Here is an 18,229-nt window from a genome sequence, read left to right as displayed (position 1 = left end):
TCACTTTATAAATGTTTTACATTAAAATTTGGGTACCATACCTTACAAATTGCACCTCTAATGTTCTAGTCTGTGTGATTTAGTTGCAACCAGCTGAACTCCCCTGGCCTCACCCTCCACAAACACAGCAGGAGCCAGTTTTTCGTTTGTCTGCTCTGGGCACCTGTAGGAACGTGGCTCATCGTAAGGTGAAGAAAACAGCGATTCTCAGTTTCAGGTGATTACACACTAAGACATGTTATATTCATTTCTACAAAATGGACCTTTAAGACTCAACAAAATCAAAACACTTGAATTCTGACAACTCAAAACTCCACAGACAACAAACAGATATTGAGTCTGACAGCAATGAATGAGAGCTGTGGTTTTAGATAAAGTAAAAGCTTAATTAATCACTCTTTGGTAAATGTACAGATGAAGAATGATTTGTTCCGACTTTATGGGACGTGTGGTTGCAAACTTCACCATGTCAGTTTGGAGTGAACCCATCTGGGACTCATCTTAGTGGCAACTTGTAAAACAATGACTTCACCCACAAGAATAAACAAAACCTTTAATTGTTGGTGAAAACCAGAATCTGGAGCCAAGTGGAACACTGCTGTTAACATCATAAACACTTTGAGTGAACACTTTTGCTTTTCACTGTTGCTGACAAAATGAGTCTGTGCTGAGGTCACTGCAGTGCATTCTGGTCTATGTAGTCCTCCAAAACAGCTCCATGTGTTGTCTTCTCTGATTGTGCACTGACTCTAAGACCATAAAATCTGAACTGTTGATGTTTAAACCAAACACCAAACTGGAGAAAACAGGAAGAAGAAACACACCAGACCAGTGAGTCCATCACCAAAACCAGGTCTGGACATGTCTTCTAATGTCTGTGTCCACCAGAAGGTGTCAGAGATGAAGGAACTTGAGGTTTGAAGGGAAAATCAAAGTTCAGCTCTAACAAAGAATTTCATGTTGAGGTTGTTCTCTGAACCACAAACTTAACAATCAGTTCAGTCTGCTTCTGGTTTACATCAAACCAGTTTCTGGTTCCTGTCTACATGATGCTGCAGATCCTGGACCGTCCTTCTGTGTCCTGAAGACCCCTCTTGTCCCGGACCAGAACAGCCTGGTTCCCGAAGCTGCTGTACCAGGTTGACTGGCTGCGGTTCAGGTAGGTTGAGGGCGGCGCTGCCTCCAGCTCCTGCTGCTGCTGCTGCCAGATCAGCAGGGACGTGTCCCGGTACCGCAACCGGGCAAAGGACTCTGACAGGGCCTTCTCTGCCAGAGGGTGTCGACCAGGACCTGGAGTCATCTGGTCCTCTACAGTGGGTGGATCACTGTCTGACATGCTGGAGGTGTCAGCACTCGACAAACCAGCACAGTGACAGGAGAAACGTCCAGGAGCAGCCTGGCCTGGCCCAGTCTAGAGTGCCTCAGGTCCATCTCAGTCCTGTTCAAACACCTGGAGAGTCAACCTGATGGAGCAAAACCAGGTCAGAGAGCTGTGAGTTTAAACTGGATCCAGTTCTTGAGTGTTTGTTAATCCACACTACACCCTCACAGCAGGTGTTTGTCTGAGCCCTGCGACACACCTGGAAGACACCGCCAGGTGGTGGAGGTCAGGCACAGATAGGCAGGAGAAATGAAATGATGCTGAAGAAACATCACGCGAGGTGAGTAAGTAATGAAAGAACTGCTGCGTCAACTGTTCCTTTAAACCTTTCAGGCTCAGTGGGTCCACATGTCTCACCAGTTTCACCAGTTTGACAAACCAAACCATCAGTGGATTCATGGAGAAAATAATCAGCTGATCTGAGGTCAGGCAGGACAGGACACAGACACAGGGGACACTTTACTGCACTGAATCAGGTCTGATAATCAGTTCTGACCTGAACTGAAGCTGGTGGGACGTTCAGGTTCAGGACGTCAGCTGTTCTACTGTGAGACTGCAACCGTGAATGTTCAGCATGACTCACACTGTATTCAGTCCGAGCTCTTCATCAGGCTTCAGGCTGTGAACCTCCTCCTCCTCGTGTCCCCGTCGGCTCCCGTACATTCACCACATATTTCACCCGATTTCTACTTCAGGTCCAGCCGTTAATCTACCGGACTGCTGACCGCGGCTGTTGACAGATTTACATCTAATCCTGCCGCTAGCTCAGTTAGCTCCTGTTAGCTCCCGGGACCAACGTGTCACTAAGAGTTTCCGTCACGATGACGTCCCTACATCAAACGGTTAAAACGTCAGAAAATACTGGCTGTGGTGCATGAGAGCCTCCCTTCCCTTGTTAACATCGCTAGAATGACTTTGCTGTCGGGAAACTGAAGTTATGTTGCATCCAATAGCAACGGTGCATCTGCTAGCCGGTCCGGGTAGGAACTCACGACACGCCAAAAATAGTTCCTCTGTGGTCAGGACCGCCTTCTTTTAATGGGGTTTAATTTTGTAAGTCATGTAAATCAACAAACAATAAAATAATGTGTCGTTTAAGTTGTTAATTTACTTCAGCTCTAATGAATTTCGTGACAAAGACTGAAGGACAGAAAATAGCCATTTTCTGTTTAAAATCTTGAGATGCAAACCTCATGTCAGTGTGGTGCAGTATGAATAGAAGTATGAGGTATCAGAAATACTCCAGTGAACCTCTAACAGGCCTACTGAACTACCTCAGTGTTGTGCTTGAGAAGACGACGAGTTTCCTGCACATTGACAAGATGTTAACACCAACGAGTCTTTGATGTTTGATGTACTTCAAAGCTTCACGTCATATTAAAATCCCAGTGTGCCTGGTTTATTACTAGTTTGACTGGTTTCTGTGGGCACACTGAAATGAGAGACTGGAGGTAAACAAGCTTTTATCGATCAGTCTGTGACCTCACTGTGACTTTTCACTGCTTTACGGTCAGTTTTGAATTGTCATTGAGCTAAAAATCTGCACGTGTAAACGGTGGTTCTCCTGGGACTCTGAACTGGACTGTGAGCTGGATCCCTCCTGTTTTATTGAGTCTACAGCCTCAGCGTTGTGTGTGTGGGGGGTGGGGGGTGGGTATCTGTATTTAGCCTGGACTGGCTCCAGTCTGGTCCACTTTGGCAGGCAAATGATACTCTATATGGACGCTGTGTTTCTGTGATGAAGGTGGTTTGATGTTGAACTGCGTTAACATGAAGATGATGATGGAAGCGTCCTGACTTTTAGTCCTTAAACACTGTATTTCCCATAATGCAGCTGGAGAGTTTCTTCATTAGGGTCTCCAGTTTGTCTTTCAGTTCAAGCTGCGGCTGGTTGAGCCCACAAAGGTCAGAGGTCACCAACAGTTTGCACTTTAGTGCCGACTCTGACAGACAAGTTCAACACGTCCTCTCCTCCGTTGTCATGTGTGCTCGCTGAGCATGAGGCTATAGCCAGCAGCTCCTTAGCATAGCATAGCATAGCATGGATTGCATTGGGTTTGGACGGAGCCACAAACACATCAGAGGCTTCACACATGCTTTGGGCTGAACACAGCAGAACTACGAGCAGCAAACTGACCCTTCACAAGTTAAACTGGTGGAGTGTTCCTTTAACATAACTCTGTGTGTGTGTGTGTGTGTGTGTGTGTGTGTTCAGTGTTTTTCCAGCCCCTCTCTGAACAGCTGACAGCAGAAGAAGAAGGCCAGCTGCTCTATTTATAGCAGAGTCCCTCAGAGTCTCAGACCTGATCTGTCGTAGTCCTGCGCTGCTGCTTGCCGTCACACAACCAGCTCCACCGTCCGTCCACCATCATGCCCGGCAGCCAGGCCCGGTGTCGGACCAGGGACAGGAACAACGTCCTGAACCGGCCCGAGTTCCTGTCCCTGAACCAGCCCCCCCTGAGGGAGCAGGGGCCAGGAGAGGGGCGGGGGGGCAGCAGTCTGAGGAGAACCTCATTCAGACAGCACAGTCAGCAGGAGGACACAGGAGGGAGGTAAGACTCAGAGGCTCCAGGACCAGGACGTGTACCAGGACCAGGAACTGAAGCGTTTAGTTTTACAGGTTCAGAGTGTCAGTCCTGTGAACTTCTGTAGTTGATGTCAGGCTGAACCTGACATCAGGAGAACCTGCTGTAACCTTCCCAGTTACATCTTGCTGGTTTGTTGATGATTTCAGGAGACCTGCAGGTCCTTGAAGTCTGCACGGGGACAGAGACGGGGCCCACAGCAGCAATTGGGGGCTGCATGGATTCCCCATGAAATCCTCAGATCACGAGAGAACATTGAGAACTTGAGTGTCTGAACAGCACTGAGTCAAAGCTGACTGTGCTTGCTTTGTTGGTTTATAAAGCAAACAGGGATTAAACATGTGCTGCGTCTGAGGTGATCATACAGCTCTTGTCCACAGGGGGCGCCAGACTCAACACAAAATGAAAGTTCCCTGTGGTTCCTTTAAACTTAACTTGTTACTTATGGGAACATTAAAAAGTAAATGAGTTTTAGTTCACTATTGATCCTGGATTTCACTGTTTTACTGTTAAGTTATTTGTAATGTAATCTCCATTCAATGTTGCGGTGGGCTAAACAGGAAGTTTGTGGCTCGGCGCACTTTCTATCTACGTTAGTGCCTGAGAGAATAAGGCAGCAGAAGCCCAGACGGTAAAAAGGTAAACAAGATAAGATAAGATGAACTTTATTGATCCCGCAGTGGGGAAATTCACAAACAGGAAGGAGTGACTTTCTTTTTTATTTTTACTTTGTGTAGCCTTTTTACTCAACCTACTTGCACCTTTGCTTTGCTCTCCTTGTGCTGCTGTGACCATGTGAGTTTCCTCAGTGCAGGACTAATAAAAGTTTACATGTAAGCTTATGATGCTGTTTGACAGACTGACTTTTCTGAAGTCTGAAGACACATCCCGACCCCTCTCTGTCCTGGTCTGTCTGTCTCAGACTCAGACTGTGCTTGTCTTTGTGTTCTGGTCTCTCTCTGTTCTCAGGGGGCCAAGGGACTCCTCGGAGGGGTGCTCAGCAGCTGATGGGGGGTTGAAGGAGACGCCTCGCTGGCCGGAGCAGGACTGTATGCAGCTGAATCCGTCATTTCGAGGCATCGCCATCAACTCCCTGCTGGCCATCGACATCAGCCTGTCAAAGCGTCTGGGAGTGTGCGTGGGGGCCCACAGCTCCGGGGCCCCATTGCGCTCCATGGTGACCCTGCTGGCCTTCAGTGGACATGCCCTACCCTGGCTCTGTGGGACTCTGATCTGTCTGTGGAGGAGCAACACGCTGGCAGGACAGGAAGTCCTCGTCAACCTTCTGCTGGGTGAGAATGAAGCATTCCAGGCTGAAAGAACAGGTGTGTGGAGAGAACAGGTGAATGTACCTGCAGCTCAGATCAGGTTTCTGGCTCCATAAACAACCTGTCAGCACTGGTCTTACTACAAGCACACAAGTCCAATGTGTCACCTGCCTCACTCTCTGCTGTCCAACATGTCTCCTGTCTCACTCTCTGCTGTCCAATGTGTCTCCTGTCCAACATGTCACCTGTCTCTCTCCCTGCTGTCCAACATGTCACCTGCCTCACTCTCTGCTGTCCAACATGTCTCCTGTCTCTCTCCCTGCTGTCCAACATGTCACCTGTCTCACTCTCTCTGCTGTCCAATGTGTCTCCTGTCTCACTCTCTGCTGTCCAACATGTCACCTGTCTCACTCTCTGCTGTCCAACATGTCACCTGTCTCACTCTCTCTGCTGTCCAATATGTCACCTGTCTCACTCTCTGCTGTCCAACATGTCACCTGTCTCACTCTCTGCTGTCCAACATGTCACCTGTCCCACTCTCTCTGCCGTCCAACATGTCACCTGTCTCACTCTCTCTGCTGTCCAACATGTCACCTGTCTCATTCTCTGCTGTCCAATATGTCACCTGTCTCACTCTCTGCTGTCCAATATGTCTCCTGTCTCACTCTCTGCTGTCCAACATGTCACCTGTCTCACTCTCTCTGCTGTCCAACATGTCACCTGTCTCACTCTCTGCTGTCCAACATGTCTCCTGTCTCCCTCTCTGCTGTCCAACATGTCACCTGTCTCACTCTCTGCTGTCCAACATGTCACCTGTCTCTCTCTCTCTCTGCTGTCCAACATGTCACCTGTCTCACTCTCTCTCTGCTGTCCAACATGTCACCTGTCTCACTCTCTGCTGTCCAACATGTCTCCTGTCTCCCTCTCTGCTGTCCAACATGTCTCCTGTCTCACTCTCTGCTGTCCAACATGTCACCTGTCTCTCTCTCTGCTGTCCAACATGTCACCTGTCTCTCTCTCTCTCTGCTGTCCAACATGTCACCTGTCTCACTCTCTGCTGTCCAACATGTCTCCTGTCTCCCTCTCTGCTGTCCAACATGTCACCTGTCTCACTCTCTGCTGTCCAACATGTCACCTGTCTCTCTCTCTCTCTGCTGTCCAACATGTCACCTGTCTCACTCTCTGCTGTCCAACATGTCTCCTGTCTCACTCTCTTCTGTCCAACATGTCACCTGTCTCACTCTCTGCTGTCTAACATGTCACCTGTCTCACTCTCTCTTGCAGCTCTTCTCCTGGATCTAATGACGGTCGCTGGAATGCAGAAGTTGGTCAAACGCAGAGGACCGTGGGATTTCCCTCCAGGGTTTTTGGACTACGTTGCCATGGATACATACTCTTTCCCAGCGGCTCACGCCAGCCGAGCCGTCATGGTTTCCAAGTTCTTGTTGAACCACCTGGTGCTGGCGGTCAGTGAGTTTCTTGTTGTTGATGTTGTTCAGGTTCAGTGTGTTGGACTTCAGGGACACAGACATTAACCTCAGACATAAACTGAACAGAAAACACCAGCTGAACTGAAGATTTAAGATGGTTTCTGTGCACACGTCGCTCAGGCGTAACGAGATGTTCACTGAACAACATGATTATCAGACAGATCACAATAGAAAGCCACTTTTATCATTAGCTCACCAGACTGCCCATCACTACCGTAAACCGTCTCAGGGCCCGTCGGGGGGGGGCCTGAGCAGGGGCAGGATGGCTCAGGCAACCAGTCAGAATCTGGCTGGAACAGCAGGTGAGCTTCACCTGACACCTGAGACTGATGGGAGCCTGTGCACCTGCAGCCTGCTGGGCCAGTTTGTGAAGGAGGGGGAAGTTGTTAGTTACGTTTCCTGTCAACTCTGAGCCGGGTCTCATCTCTCTGATGCAGAGGTCGAGTTCAGCAGGTCACCAGTTCTCTGTGAAGGATTTATCAGAATCAGAATCAGAATTCCTTTATTTATCCCTGAGGGGAAATTCTTTTTCCTTACAGACATTGCAATTTGCAATTTTCCCGACCAAGAAAATGAAAAGGGAGTAACAAAATAAAAAATATATAAAATAAAAGATAAAATATCAGATATTTACATATATCTATACATTTATACATTTTCAGGGAAAAGATTAAAATTCTTCACTGACACACCAGGGTGTCCCCCCAGACTGGACCATCACAGTAGATCCAGTAACGCTCATTGTAGTATTAAAGTGTGCCTGTCCTCCAGGTGCCCCTGAGGATCCTACTCTACCTGTGGGCCTTCCTGGTGGGCGTGTCCCGAGTGCTGCTGGGTAAACATCACCTCTCAGACGTCGGCTGTGGATTCGCTCTTGGCTTCCTGCACTTCCGTCTGGTGGAATCTGTGTGGCTGGACTCTGCTACCTGCCAGACCCTCATCTCCATCGGCACGCTGCGCTGGACTCCACTGGTTTAGGTTGGACCACCCTGAACTGGTTTGGACTGGTTGCTGTGGGTGTAAGTCTGGACTCCATTTGCTCACCTGCAGTGGCTGAACACATTTTTAAACCGGATTGATGCAAATCCATTTCTGATGAGGTAATCCAGATCCAGTCTGGTTTTAACTGGTCAGTCTGTACTTAATGATCAGCTCCAACTGCACGTTGGACATGCCTTGTTTAGGCTAATTTGGACTACTTTGGGTAGAGTTAATATGGCTGTAGTCCAGGTTGCACCTGGTCTTGCTGGATTCAGTCTGCCACACTGGCTGTGACTGGTTTGGGTCAGGTTCGACTGGTCCAGTCAGGCGAGAAGCCGTCACAGTTTGATGTTTTTGTGTTCCCATCCGGCTGAGTGGACAAAGTCGAACCTGAGACCGAAAACTGCCGGCTGCTGTTGGTTAACCTGAGAGGAAACCAGAGCTCCGAGTGTGGAGCAGCTGACCTTCAGCTCTCAGGGTTTTTAGGCTTTTCATGGAGTGTCTCGCTGTAAATGAAATTTAAACCAACTTCAGCGCTGCAGTGACGCTGGCTGACGGCAGCGTAAGGAAAGAGAAACTGATTTTATTCACCAAAATTCATCTCACTGCAAAGTTTGAGGAAGCAGCAGCAAACTACATCAAATATTAATTTTACAGCATTTAAAAACTTTGTTTTCAGGTTTGATTCTCAGGTTTCATGTCGACAGCAACAGTCTGAATCGTCCAATTAAAGTCTCCTGCTTTCCCTCAGTGTGGATGTGGTTTCATCTGTGTTCTGTTGGATTCCCGTGTGACCAGTCTGACGGCTGCTTAGGCGAGATGAAGCTGCACAAACTGTTGAGCTGATGGACACCACAGAAGAAGAAACGAAGTTCAAAGTTCAGATGCAAAGTAACTGAATAAAAATCTTGTCTACTAAGCTGCTCTAAGTCCCGGTCTCAGTCCCGGTCTCAGTCCCGGTCTCAGTCCGAGTCAGACAGCAGAAACACAAAATCAGCTCCACCAGTAAAATGTTGCTTCCACTTGAACACATCAGTAATAATCCAGCAGTCTGCATAACTACATCTCTGAAGACTGCCGTGCTGGTTCAGACTGGGCCGAGTGTTTGGACTCTGGTTTTCCTTTCTGCAGCTTTTATTTGTGGCTGTAGCTACAGCTACTACTAGCTCAGTTAGCCGTGGGGCTAGCGGCCCTTCAGCTGACTGGACTGTGTCCAGACCAGCACTCGGATCATGACGGGAGTCACAGCAGGCAGCGGAACCTGCTTGTCAGCCGTCTGATCGTAATGCTGGACCTTCACCTCACCTGTTTTGCGTAGTGTGCATGTGCAGCCTGTTGCGGTTGCTCTCACATCGTACTTTTTTCTGAACCTTTTAGTCCTTCTTTTATTTTTTATTTATTCTCGCTTGTAACTGCTCTGAAGCCGTGCCCTCGCTAACCATGCTTGTTGCGATAATGTTGCAAATTTTTTCACCCTGGAATTTCACCCAGAGATCAGTCACATGTGGCTGATTCTGAACTGGCCAGTCGGGATTTTGCTGAAGTACTCAAAGGAAAAGTGACCCAGAATGACGAGTTCAGACATGACCTGCTCACCCCGATGCTGATGGAAAGTTTCCTTGTCCACACTACATTTCTGGACCTTTGCAGTAAAACAGCATTGCAGCTTTCTGCTGAACAGCTGAAGAAGCTGGAAGCTGGTTTCATAACGGCTCCATGCCAAATCTCCATTAGCCCCAAGATCCCAAAGTGATTTGAAAAGATGTCTCCAGGGATCAGCACTCCAACGCTTGGCTGAGCAGCATCATGCCATGCAGTTTGGGCACCGGGCTGCTACTGAGCTCTTCAGCTCAGAAACAAGTTTGACGTCCTGATCCAGTTCAGATCCACTTTAAAGTGGGCATGTCAAACAGTTCAGTCCTGGTTGCCCTGTCAACAGCTGTAGTTACTGTGGTTACCAGTACTGCAGGTCACCGAATTCAGAGGGCTTCTTCCTGGTCCTTTACCCCCTGCAGTATTTAAAGTGCCCTCGATGAACGGTGGCGGTCAGTGTTCACCGACACGTGGCGTTTCCTGTGACTGCTTCATGACAAAAGTCGTGTTTCAACAGTTAAAGCTTTTAATGTGAAGCACAGGAAACTTTCAGTCTGCATTAGCAGGTACTTCACACAGCACGTCTTCCAGAAGGTCCAAACTTTCACCCACTTCATGATACTGCAAATATATAAATACTGCAGTACTTTGATCAGCAGTCACCATCATGCTGCCTCATGCTGCTGCAGATCCAGACCCAGCAGTTTGAATGAAGATGTTCATGAGGAGCACAGCTGCTCAGCTGATCTAAGAGAAGCATTTCAACACATGACAGCTCTTAGTCAAAAATCTTTATTTACAAACCACTGAAACATTTTCACTATTTTTCACCCAGGACCAGCCAGGAAAGGAACGAGTCCAGCTGATTTCATTCAAACCCAATGTTGATGACGTTTCTTCAAGCTTCAAGACATTTTTACTGTTGGCGCCCCCCTCTTCCTGTGTGTGTGTGTGTGTGTGTATCTGGATGATTACATACACACATGTGAACTGAAAAAGAGAAACCATACAAGTCTAACAGAGAAGAGAAGCGATTTGTCCTGTGAACCACCAAGACAAGTAAATCTTACATCAGATTTGGGTTAGAAAACAATGAACTTGTCCTTTAAAGATTCTGCTCTTCTGAAAGAGACACAGTCCGCTTCATGGGTTCCAGTCCTCAGTTTTTTACAGTGTGAACAGAAAGTGTTTTTGGTGTGAAACCAGGACCCAATGAGACAAGGCGCATTCAGGGCCCGTGTTCACATCAGACCAGATCAGAACGATGCGGGTCTGCAGTACTAATCCGGGTCACAGTTCAGGTCTCCTTCAGTCTAACAGTCGCTCTTCCACAGTTTGATGGTTTTATCGTTTTCCAGAGCAGCTGATGCGATGATGTTTTCTGTCGGATGACAGGCGGTCGAGATCACCACGTCTGCAGAGACACAAAGACACTCAAGTTATGGACAACAACAGCTTCCCCGTCTTCTTCTTCTACATCCTGTAAGTTAGATCAGAAAATGAAGTAACGGGAGAGAGAAAAGTACGAGAGAAGGACAAAAGGACAGGAAGACAGAGAGCAGGAGACAGAGTTAGGGTAGGACGTCAAGTCCATGCTGAGGAGACAAATCCAGAAACCAGAAAGCGAAGAAGAGACTGAAGACAGAGACACAAGGAAGAATGTCAGGAGACGGAAAGGCTGGTGGGTGCTGACAGAGTCCAGGTCCTACCTGTGTGTCCCTGTAGCTTCTGAACGATCTCTTTGGTCTGAAGGTTCCAGACGTAAACCATGCTGTCCTCGGAGCCCGAGACAATCCACTGAAACACAGGAGTCAAAGGTTGGACCCGCTGGCCCTCAATGACACAGAGACACGGTCCTGAACTCATACGTACCTTCCCTCCGGTGACAGAGAAGTTGGCGAAGATGCAGTACTTCTCATTCTTATGGCCAGTGTATGTCTTCAGACACTGCAAACACCAGACAGAAAGACAGAAGATGGACTACTGCAGACGTACAGACACACCGATCAACAGACGACAGGACAGACGCTCAGTACCTTTCCTTTGCTGTAGTCCCAGAGCTTCAATGTGCTGTAGACCAGAGAACAGAGTCAGCTGGACAAGAACACACACAGAGCAGCTGACAGCAGTCAGTGAACACAACATGCAGTGACCTGAGACACACACACACACACACACACACACACACACACACACACCAGCAGACGGGGTGACAGGTGAAGGACCTTCTACATGTTGAGCACAGGTTAAGACTGTCAGTGAGACGAGCTCAGCTGCTGGTTAACGTTCAAATGACAACAAACGTGGATCCTAACTAAGAGTCGGCGGCCGCACGAGCTCGGCTTCGCGCTGAGCCTGCCGGGCCGCTCGGCATACTGACTTGTCCAGCGTCGCAGCCAGGATGTACTTCCCGTTGGGGGAGAACTTGACAAAAGACACCGGGGGATTGTCGTCATCTGAGAGGAGAGAGACACATCACAGTCACTCTTTGTCCCTGTGGACAGCAAAGACACGATCGGGTCCCCTTCTGTGGTAAAGTGTCTTAAACTTTTGATCATTAATAAGTAACATCAGAAGTCCTCTGTCCCTGTCCGACTGATGGCAGTGAGTCCCGCCGAGCTGCTGATTGGCTCACTAGAAAAACCACGAGACCATCAGACTTTCGACGTCTCACAGAGTAAAGGGACATTCTGTCACATTCTGTAAGCCTGCTCACCAATCAGAGTCTTCAGACACTGTCCTGAGGCCGTGTCCCAGATACGGCTGCAGACAGACAGACAGGCAGAGAGACAGACTGTTTAAACCTGTGGATAAAGATTAATCTTATCCGATTAATGGCACATTAAATGATGTATTTTATTTTTCTGATGTGCGTGCGTGTGCGTGTGTGTGTGTGTGTGTGTACCAGAGGCCATCGTAGCTGCTGGAGACGATGAGCGAGCCGTCTCTGTTGAAGTGAACCTGAAACACACAAAGACTCAGAGATCAGGGGTCAGGTGATCACCTGAACACGGACAGGTGGACATGTCCTCTTACAGTGGAGACAACTTACAGCAGAGACGGGGTCAGAGTGAGCTGGCAGAGTCTTCAGACACTTTCCCGTCTTCACATCCCAGATACGAACGCTCTCATCAAACTGCAGACACACAGAGAGACAGACAGGTTTACTGTGAGACACACAGACAGGCAGGCAGACAGACAGTGCTTCTGCTGTCCTGTGCTGCAGCAGCGTACCGATCCAGACACCACCAGGTTGGACTGAGGGTTGAAGTTACAGCAGAAGACGTAGTTACTGTGACCCTTCAGTGTCTTCAGGCACTTCCCCTGGAGAGACACATGGACAGTCCCAGAATGTCAGTGTGTCTGGTGATCAGCAGGGGGTGGTGGTGAGACATCAACATGACACAACCACAGAGGAACCAATCAGAGAACTTTCTCCACACTGTGTGTGTGTGTGTGTGTGTGTGTGTGTGTCTCACAGAGTTGTTGTCCCAGATCTTGAGAGTTTTGTCGTCAGATGCAGACACCAGCAGGTTGGAGTCTGAAGACCAGGAGACATCAGAGATCCCCTAAACACACACACAGCTTGGATCAGGATCGGAACCAGAAACTGAACCACATCCAGACTGGGTTCAGAGCAGGATCAGGACTGAGGCAACTCACCAGTTTGTGTCCAACGATGGATTTCTCAAACTTTCCATCGTAGGCTCCCCAAATCTTTATCAGCTTATCTGCAGCTGCACAGAGATGTTACCATGGTTACTGCCAACTCACAGCATGGGCCAATCAGCACGCAGTGTTTATAGACTTTAATGACAAACACTAACCCGTCATGTCATGTTAAACTGACAGCAGACACAAACAGCTCTTGGCTTTCTGATGTCGGAGCTTCTTTGAACGTACCACCAAATATGTAAATAATTTCAACTTTGAGTTTAGACGGGACACAAAAAACTTCAGAAAGTGAGTTAAAAGGTCATCTTGAGCATCAACAAGTGGACTTCCTGCTGAGCTCAGTCAGAGGCTGAGTCTGTCTCTGACTCACAGCCAGTGTCTGTACTGATGGTATCTCAGCTGGTTGGGGTCGAGCACTCAAATCTGACAAGTCCAAAGATAGGGGCGCTCTCGCCTTACCAAACCTAAAGGAATATTTCCTTGCGGCACAGATTAGAGCTCTAGTGTGTTGGTGCAATGATGAGTTTGTTGCAAATTGGAAAAATATAGAACTGAGCACAACAGACACAGAGATAAGGAACTTAATCTCACACAAAGGACTGTTGAAAAAGTTAGATAACCAACTAGATAAAATAACTAAAACTACAGTAGAAATATGGAATACAGTGGTGGAGAGGTATAAACTGGAAAAGGACACAAAGTCGTTGAGCTGGTTTGCTTTTGACTCTAGGTTTATACCGGGGACGATTGATAAAGGCTTCCAACAATGGGCACATAAGGGAATCACTACAATACAATCATTAGTGGAACGAGGCAAGCTGCAGAGTTTTGACAAATTAAGGGATAAATTTGGATTGGATGAAAATGAAAGATATCGATACCTCCAACTAAAACATTATATTGAGAAAGAAATACAGGTAAACAGTGATAATAGAATAGTTTTGGTGTTTCAACAGGCCTATGAGGGGAAAAAATGTAGAGTGATTTCATTATTATATAAGGGCCTGATGAGCTACAGGGAGACTTCCTCTTTATATGTCAAGGAACAATGGGAAAAAGAACTGAGTGAACAAATATCAGAAGAGGAATGGTATAACGTGTAAATCGCAGTGCACATCCACGAGCTCTAGGGTTTGGAAGGAATTTACATGGAAAAATATTATTAGATTCTTCATAACCCCCAAAATTAGAAAAGAATTGGTGTCCGCATCACAACCATGTTGGAGAGTGTGTGGACATATAAATGTTGGCCACATGCATGTGTTCTGGTCTTGCCAAAAACTTGATGGGTATTGGGACCAAATATGGCAACACATTCAGAATATCATTGGATACCAGATACCCAAAAACTGCAAGGTTTTGTATTTAGGGAATTTAACACGAGACATCATACGAAAGGAAGATGAATATTTGGTTAAAGTGCTATTGTCGGCAAGTAAAAAAACAATTACTAGATTGTGGTACAAAATGGAACCGCCTACTGCGGAGCAATGGCTGAGCACTGTCAAAGATATATTTGTAATGGAGAAACTCACACACAGATTAAGATTACAAGAAATGCAATTCTGTGATAAATGGGAAAAGTGGACTGATTACTGCAGAAAAGAGGAAGACACCACCACCAACACTGGACACTAAGAACAATATGTGAATTGTTTAGAAAGGAAAGATTGATGATCGCTGTGATGACTGTTTGATACTGTAACTGTTGACTTCAATAAAAAATAAGTTAAAAAAAAATCTGACAAGTCCAGTTTTCTGTCTGAACACAGCTGACTGCACCCCACATTGGTGTGAAGGCCTGTCTCTCTGCCTGTCTCTCTGCCCGTCTCTCTCTCACATGCTCTGCCATCATGGACAGCAGGAAAGGAACCACAAGTTCAGCAAGTGTTCACTTTAAATTCACTTTCTTTGTTACTGACAAACAGCTTCTGCTGACAGGAAGAAGTGTGTGTGTGTGTGTTTTAGCACTTCACACGGCCCTGACTCACCTGCAGCATCCTAACACCTATGTTAGGATGCTATTTGTGGGCTTCAGCTCAGCCTTCAACACTGGCACGCCGCAGGGTTGTGTGCTCAGCCCTGCCTTATTCACACTCTACACACACGACTGCTCTGCTATCCACCCCACAAACATGACATGACGACACCACTGTGGTGGGTCTCATATCTAACAATGATGAGACCCACTACAGAGACGAGGTCCAGAACTTGACACAGTGGTGTTCCAGGAACAACCTCGTCCTGAACATCAGCAAGACCAAGGAGGTTATAGTGGACTACAGGAGGTCCAGGAAGACCGATCACGCTCCCGTCTGTATACTTGGGGAGGCGGTGAAGCGGTTGGACAGCATTAAGTTCCTGGGCATCCACATCTCCTCTGACCTCTCCTGGTCAGTGAACACCTCACACCTGGTGAACAAGGCCCAACAACGGCTCTTCTTTCTCAGGAAGCTGAAACGGACTGGACTGTCTACTCAGCTGCTCGTGAACTTTTACAGAGCCACAATCGAAAGCATCCCGTGTCTCAGTGTGACTGTGTGGTATGGCAGTTGCACAGGACAGGACAGGAAGGACACCACCTCACCTGGTGGTGAGGACAGCACAGGGGATTGTGGGCTGCAGTCTACCAGATCTGGACCTGAGTCCAGAAAAAGGCCAGACTCATTGCCACAGACCCCACCCACCTGGGCAACGAACTGTTTGTACCGCTTCCATCAGGAAGGCGGTACAGGAACATTAAAACCAGCACCAACAGACTCAGGGACAGCTTCTTCCCCAGAGCTGTTAAAGCAATAACCCCCCTACAGTGAAACACTCACATCCCACCCCCATACAGGACTTCACACATGACCCCCTCCCCCACAGCCACACACCTTCTCACATACACACACACATAAACACTCACAGCACACCACAGACTGGCAAAATGTCGTTATGCTTGCATAAAGGCCCCTGAGGTGAGGTGAGGTAAATAGTGCAAATGGACAGATTTGCACTATTTACCTCACCTATTTGCACTACTTCTCTCTTTTACCGAGGAGAGCCTCCCTGGCTGACAGGAAAGGGAGGGGCTGGGGCGAGGAGGGGGCCTGTTTCTATGGTAACATGCACAGCTGCTCAACTGGCTTGCAGCTATTAATGAAACACAGTTGTAGTCAGCACACAAAATGGCTGCTCCCACCACTAATACATGGAGCCCAATGGACACGCAGTGTATATTAATAAGATACACACAGCACAACATGCATATATGACCACACAGAGACACGCACACAGATTTTCAAAATATAAGCCCCTTTCAAATTACAGGAAGTGGCTGTCACAGAGCTTTTGGAAATAAAAGCTTCAAACATGTTTTGAGATCTACCAAGAAATGTTTCCAGCCAGGCAGGCAGGGTCCTGGCAATGGGGTCCCGGCAATGGGGTCCCGGCCGGCAGCAGAGTCCCGGCAAGTGCCATTGGCCCACTCAAAATTTCTTGTGAAGAAATTTTCTAGTTTTATCCTATTCTACTATTATATGTTACTCGTTACGTTCTATGTATGCACCAATCACCAAGACCAATTCCTAGTAATATGAAACCTCTTCACTTACATGGCAATAAAGACGATTCTGATTCTGAAAAAGAATCTTGAATCTCGAATCGAATCGGGTGTGTGTGTGTGTGTGTGTGTGTGTGTGTGGTCCTCACAGGAGCTGGCGAGCCACTCTCCGTTGGGGCTGAACTTGACAGATGAGACGGCCTTTGTGTGTCCGGCCAGCGTGAACTTCACTGTGTAGTTTGGTTTGGCTGGGCTGGACTGGAAAAACACACACACACACACACACAGAGTTGCCAGTGACACACCTGATTATTACCTGAGTGCTGCAGCAGGCAGACTGTGACACACTGACGTGAGGATCAGCTGGGTCAGCTCCTCATGTGTTCCGACTGTCAGCAGCTGAGCGCGTCGATGAGCTCAGGACTGACTGGACTGAACTCTGGACGATCAGATCACCTGTCGTGTCAAACTGATGCTGTGCACTTCCTGTTAGCTTCAGATCAACGTCTAAGCTGCCGTTCATGTGGACGTCTGATAGACTGTCTGTTGTACTGGAGACCACAGAAACTACTTCAGGCCAGGTTTTGGGTTTCTGAAGTCGGTATACTTATTAAGAGGCAGCTGAGAGTGGATCTGTGACTTAACACTAACTAATAAAATATGAGACGAACTAGGAATCAGCTTTAGATGGATGATGGATTATGTGCGTTGCTGGTTACAGACACTGTCGGATCGCTGTCACGTCTGTCCTCTGCCATAGCAGAGCTAACTGACAAGCTATCTGCTAGCATGCAGACCAATCACCGGCTAACCAGACCAGCTGTCCCGGTGCCTGGACCTTCGTTAGTCCGGCAGACTCACCTTACTGCCGGATCCCGAGGAGGACGAGGGTAGCTTGATGTTTTCTGTCTCCGGTTTCTTCTCCTCCGTCGCCATGTTGTCCTGCTCGCAGGCTGATGGGCAGCGTTAGCTTCACCTGCTGTTAGCTTTGTTTTGATTCCCTGTTGCTGCAGTGCAGCTAACGCTAGCTGCCGAGGCTAACGGCACTCACTGCAGCCTCTGCTGTCAGCGCAGGTTTCGGATCGGAACCGGCACCGTGCAAACGAGCGGAACCGAATCTGGACTGGGTCTGAATGGAGACCGACTCAGTGCTTGATCGGGTCGTTACAGCAGCAGACTAGCCCGTTAGCTTCAGCTATCTACAGAAACAGAACGTGCTGGAGAGCACGTAGTTGCTACTACGCATGCGTGACAGAAAGTTTACAATCAGTAAGAATTTAGAAAAACGAAATACAAGCGGAGGTTTCACTTTCCACAAGGCAGCTTTTACCGAGGAAACTGTATAGAAGTATAAATATACATTAACAAAAACACGTACAAATAATGAAAAGACGTCATCACGGACTACTCAACCAGTTCCAGTCAGAAAACCGGACTGATGACTCGGAGGTTCGTCAGGGCGCACAGGAAGAGCTCAGTTAAACTGTGTGTAGACATGTTCATACACAGATTAAACAGCAGGCCAGAGAGCTGCTGGGACACCGACGCTCAACACACAAAGTGCAGGATTTCACACACACACACACACACACACACACACACACAGCAAACACAATAACGACTGCGGTCAAGCCAGCCTGCGATTCCAAAACGCGGTCAAGCCAGCCTCCCCAATGTTTTCGAGTGCCTCCGTATATGAGACACTATGGTAA

General features: G+C 47.8%; 3 protein-coding genes across 7 annotated transcripts; 1 reads left to right on the top strand and 2 right to left on the bottom strand.

The window, feature by feature from the left end:
* Positions 1-539: 539 nt before the first annotated feature.
* On the bottom strand, positions 540-2,423 carry LOC124057863 (putative uncharacterized protein BRD3OS). Of its 2 annotated transcripts, none has more exons than XM_046386472.1 (2): positions 1,878-2,423; positions 540-1,463 (listed from the first exon to the last, which is right to left on the bottom strand). In XM_046386472.1, exon 2 carries the CDS (start codon positions 1,334-1,336, stop codon positions 1,043-1,045), a length of 294 nt encoding a protein of 97 aa, XP_046242428.1. In that variant the 5' UTR covers positions 1,337-1,463; positions 1,878-2,423; the 3' UTR covers positions 540-1,042. The 2 variants fall into 2 exon arrangements, with proteins under 2 accessions (XP_046242428.1, XP_046242429.1); XM_046386473.1 differs by having other exon boundaries at positions 1,965-2,423.
* On the top strand, positions 1,342-8,393 carry LOC124057862 (inactive phospholipid phosphatase 7-like). 4 transcript variants are annotated; one of them, XM_046386468.1, is made up of 5 exons: positions 1,342-1,661; positions 3,597-3,933; positions 4,936-5,291; positions 6,519-6,700; positions 7,496-8,393. In XM_046386468.1, exons 2-5 carry the CDS (start codon positions 3,752-3,754, stop codon positions 7,700-7,702), a joined length of 927 nt encoding a protein of 308 aa, XP_046242424.1. In that variant the 5' UTR covers positions 1,342-1,661; positions 3,597-3,751; the 3' UTR covers positions 7,703-8,393. The 4 variants fall into 4 exon arrangements, with proteins under 4 accessions (XP_046242424.1, XP_046242426.1, XP_046242427.1 ...); XM_046386470.1 differs by having other exon boundaries at positions 4,936-5,258; positions 7,496-8,380; XM_046386469.1 differs by having other exon boundaries at positions 1,348-1,481.
* A 1,681-nt stretch (positions 8,394-10,074) lies between these two features.
* On the bottom strand, positions 10,075-17,781 carry LOC124057857 (WD repeat-containing protein 5-like). The gene is made up of 13 exons (XM_046386458.1): positions 17,379-17,781; positions 16,667-16,775; positions 12,962-13,035; positions 12,778-12,867; positions 12,533-12,622; positions 12,351-12,434; positions 12,204-12,259; positions 12,015-12,061; positions 11,679-11,754; positions 11,335-11,368; positions 11,171-11,245; positions 11,008-11,095; positions 10,075-10,712 (listed from the first exon to the last, which is right to left on the bottom strand). The coding sequence occupies exons 1-13, from the start codon at positions 17,451-17,453 to the stop codon at positions 10,612-10,614; spliced, it is 999 nt and encodes a 332-aa protein (XP_046242414.1). The 5' UTR covers positions 17,454-17,781; the 3' UTR covers positions 10,075-10,611.
* Positions 17,782-18,229: the final 448 nt, after the last annotated feature.

The sequence above is a fragment of the Scatophagus argus genome, chromosome 4 (assembly GCF_020382885.2).
Source record: "Scatophagus argus isolate fScaArg1 chromosome 4, fScaArg1.pri, whole genome shotgun sequence".
Classification (NCBI taxonomy): domain Eukaryota; kingdom Metazoa; phylum Chordata; class Actinopteri; family Scatophagidae; genus Scatophagus; species Scatophagus argus.
The sequence above is the reverse complement of the archived record's forward strand: the minus strand, read 5'-3'. Positions and strand labels throughout refer to the sequence as shown.